Source organism: Ostrinia furnacalis, unplaced genomic scaffold, assembly GCF_004193835.3.
Source record: "Ostrinia furnacalis isolate ACB-3 unplaced genomic scaffold, ASM419383v2 OfSCF7235, whole genome shotgun sequence".
Classification (NCBI taxonomy): Eukaryota; Metazoa; Arthropoda; class Insecta; order Lepidoptera; family Crambidae; genus Ostrinia; species Ostrinia furnacalis.
Window position 1 is genome coordinate 1 of NW_021137474.1, and position 2243 is coordinate 2243.

The 2243-nt window shown below is 44.0% G+C and overlaps 1 protein-coding gene across 1 annotated transcript; it reads left to right on the forward strand.

Moving 5' to 3' along the window:
* Positions 1–346: 346 nt before the first annotated feature.
* Positions 347–1677, forward strand: LOC114363703 (transmembrane and coiled-coil domains protein 2-like; the record flags this gene model as incomplete). Its single annotated transcript, XM_028319502.1, has 3 exons — positions 347–442; positions 839–909; positions 1479–1677. Coding segments are annotated over 3 exons (309 nt in total), but the record flags the coding sequence as incomplete, so codon positions are not given.
* Positions 1678–2243: the final 566 nt, after the last annotated feature.

Below are 2243 nucleotides of genomic sequence, written 5' to 3' on the forward strand. Positions count from 1 at the left end.
ATGTTTTGTTCTTAACATCCGTATCCACAAACATTACTATGAGGTATCAAAGTACGCGTGGATGCATAGGGTCTAAGAGCGTGGATCTTGCCTTAAAATCTAATTTGATCCCGTTAGATTGCCCTGACCCCCTCCACTGGCCAAATGTAGGTACTAGGGTAGGTATGATGCCCATAAAACCATGTAACTAAAACAATACTGCACACTACATACAACAGCTACTCATTATAATAATTCCCTAACACATTAACTCAAGTGTCTCCGGCGGCTTTTTTGCTCAACGCGTCAACATTAACCGCTGTTACCGAGTATTTAGTACTTAGCCATCGGTCCCGTTAACTTCCAGCTGCTGACAGCGAGCACTGTCGTCACGACTGACGGCGGACGACCGCTCAAACTGGACCGACGACTGATGACAAGCCTCACTCGAAAACAACTTGCCGTAAGCGCAGCTTAAACAATCGGCAATGCATATTAACATATGACTGACTTTAGACACCAATGAGAAAGCGAGATCAATGAAAAAGAAGTCTTAAAATGTCCTGACACTTATTGATTTAAGATCTACATAGTATAAATAGCAAATGATTGGATATAATATAAGAAACTGAGTAAATGTTTCACCTAACACCTCTCCTAAAAGATGCGACATAACTTAATATCCCGGCAATTAAATAATGAATCACAACTGGTAAATGAAAAAACCAAAAACCGACACATTTGAAAACGCGATATTTCTTCCAAATTCATCTACGTAATTAATAAAACATAATGATGTGTCACATTTCTGTACAACCAATTTTTTATTTACTTACTAATTTATTGATTCTTTTTGCAGCAACATGGCACAAGTGGGCAGGCGCACAGACAACCGAGGGAAGTGCTACGAGACATGGGACAAGGACTGAAGTAAGTTATTATTCAAATATAGCGATTAGTAATGGACTATTTGTCTACTTGAATGGATGACTTTGCCATTTCAAGCATAAAATTTAAGTTTTGGGCTGATTGTAAAATACAAATATCGCAAGCCCCGCCCACAACCCTTAATTTTGTGGTTTGTCGATTTTGGGTACACCCCCTTGGCGTAGATCTATTCAGTATATTTTTCGATTCAATGGATGTCAGTCAACACATAGTGCTGTAGCTTTATGAGCTTAGTACCTTATAGCTTTGATTGAATGTTGATGAACATAACCTTCAAAGCATATTTGTCTATGTCGACCTCAAAGGCGCACAGGTGACTTTTTTGTAGCCGTGGCAGTATTATCCGTGATACTATATCTGTTTCTTTTACACCTTTATAAAGAGACAAAAGAGAGACAAACTGTCACGGCGACAAAAGTCACCCGTGCCGCGCGCCGTAACTGTTGATGACCTTAAACTAGTGTCATAGCCTAAGCTGTGGTCATCCACAGCACGTTTCTGACATAGTCTATGGTCATCATAGACTCCAAAACCACTTGTCTATGCCCCAGAAACGTGGGCGGCAACATTAGAGACGGCATCACGGGCCTCGGAGGCAGCGTAATGGCGGCGCCGCGGGAATTCGCGCATCTCTTCTCGCGCTCCAACCGCTTCGGATCGGCCGATAACATCGCGCAGCTGGCCGGTGGGTGACTTTCAGTTTGTTAATAATCGTTCATCTTAACAGCTTAAGGCCCCTTGTACACGCTAAGAAAAGTACACCGGACGCACGCAAGAATTCGTGCCGTTCCGTTAAGTCCGGTCGCCGAGCAGATAGAGTTTCTTCCAATAACCCCAAGCTACCCATCCTTATCACTCGCGCGTAATTATATTGAGACTATGCGACGGGCGGCAATATAATTACGCGCCAGCGACAAGGATGGATAACTTGGGGTCATTGTACGTTGCTCCGGCGCTGACCAAGAAATAATTCTTGTCTGCGCTAGATACGACACGCGGCGGACGCGCACTTTGCGACAAATGCTCGTAGCTAGGTCCGACGACATTCTTGTCTTGTCTGCGGCAGACACGGTGAAATTTTTAGCGTGTATAAGAAGCCTAAAGGACGTAGCACACTTATCAACCCGGAAAGGGATCGTAACCGTATCAACTCGAAGTGGACAATAATTCTTTTTATGAAACTCCATACTGCAACACACCGTACCGTAACGTAAACGCCTCGCTTCGCGGTTCTCGCGGCGGCGGACAGCGCGCGAAAGGCGATACGGTGTTGATCCCTTTCCGAGTTGATAAGTCTGCTATGACCTTTATAAGTC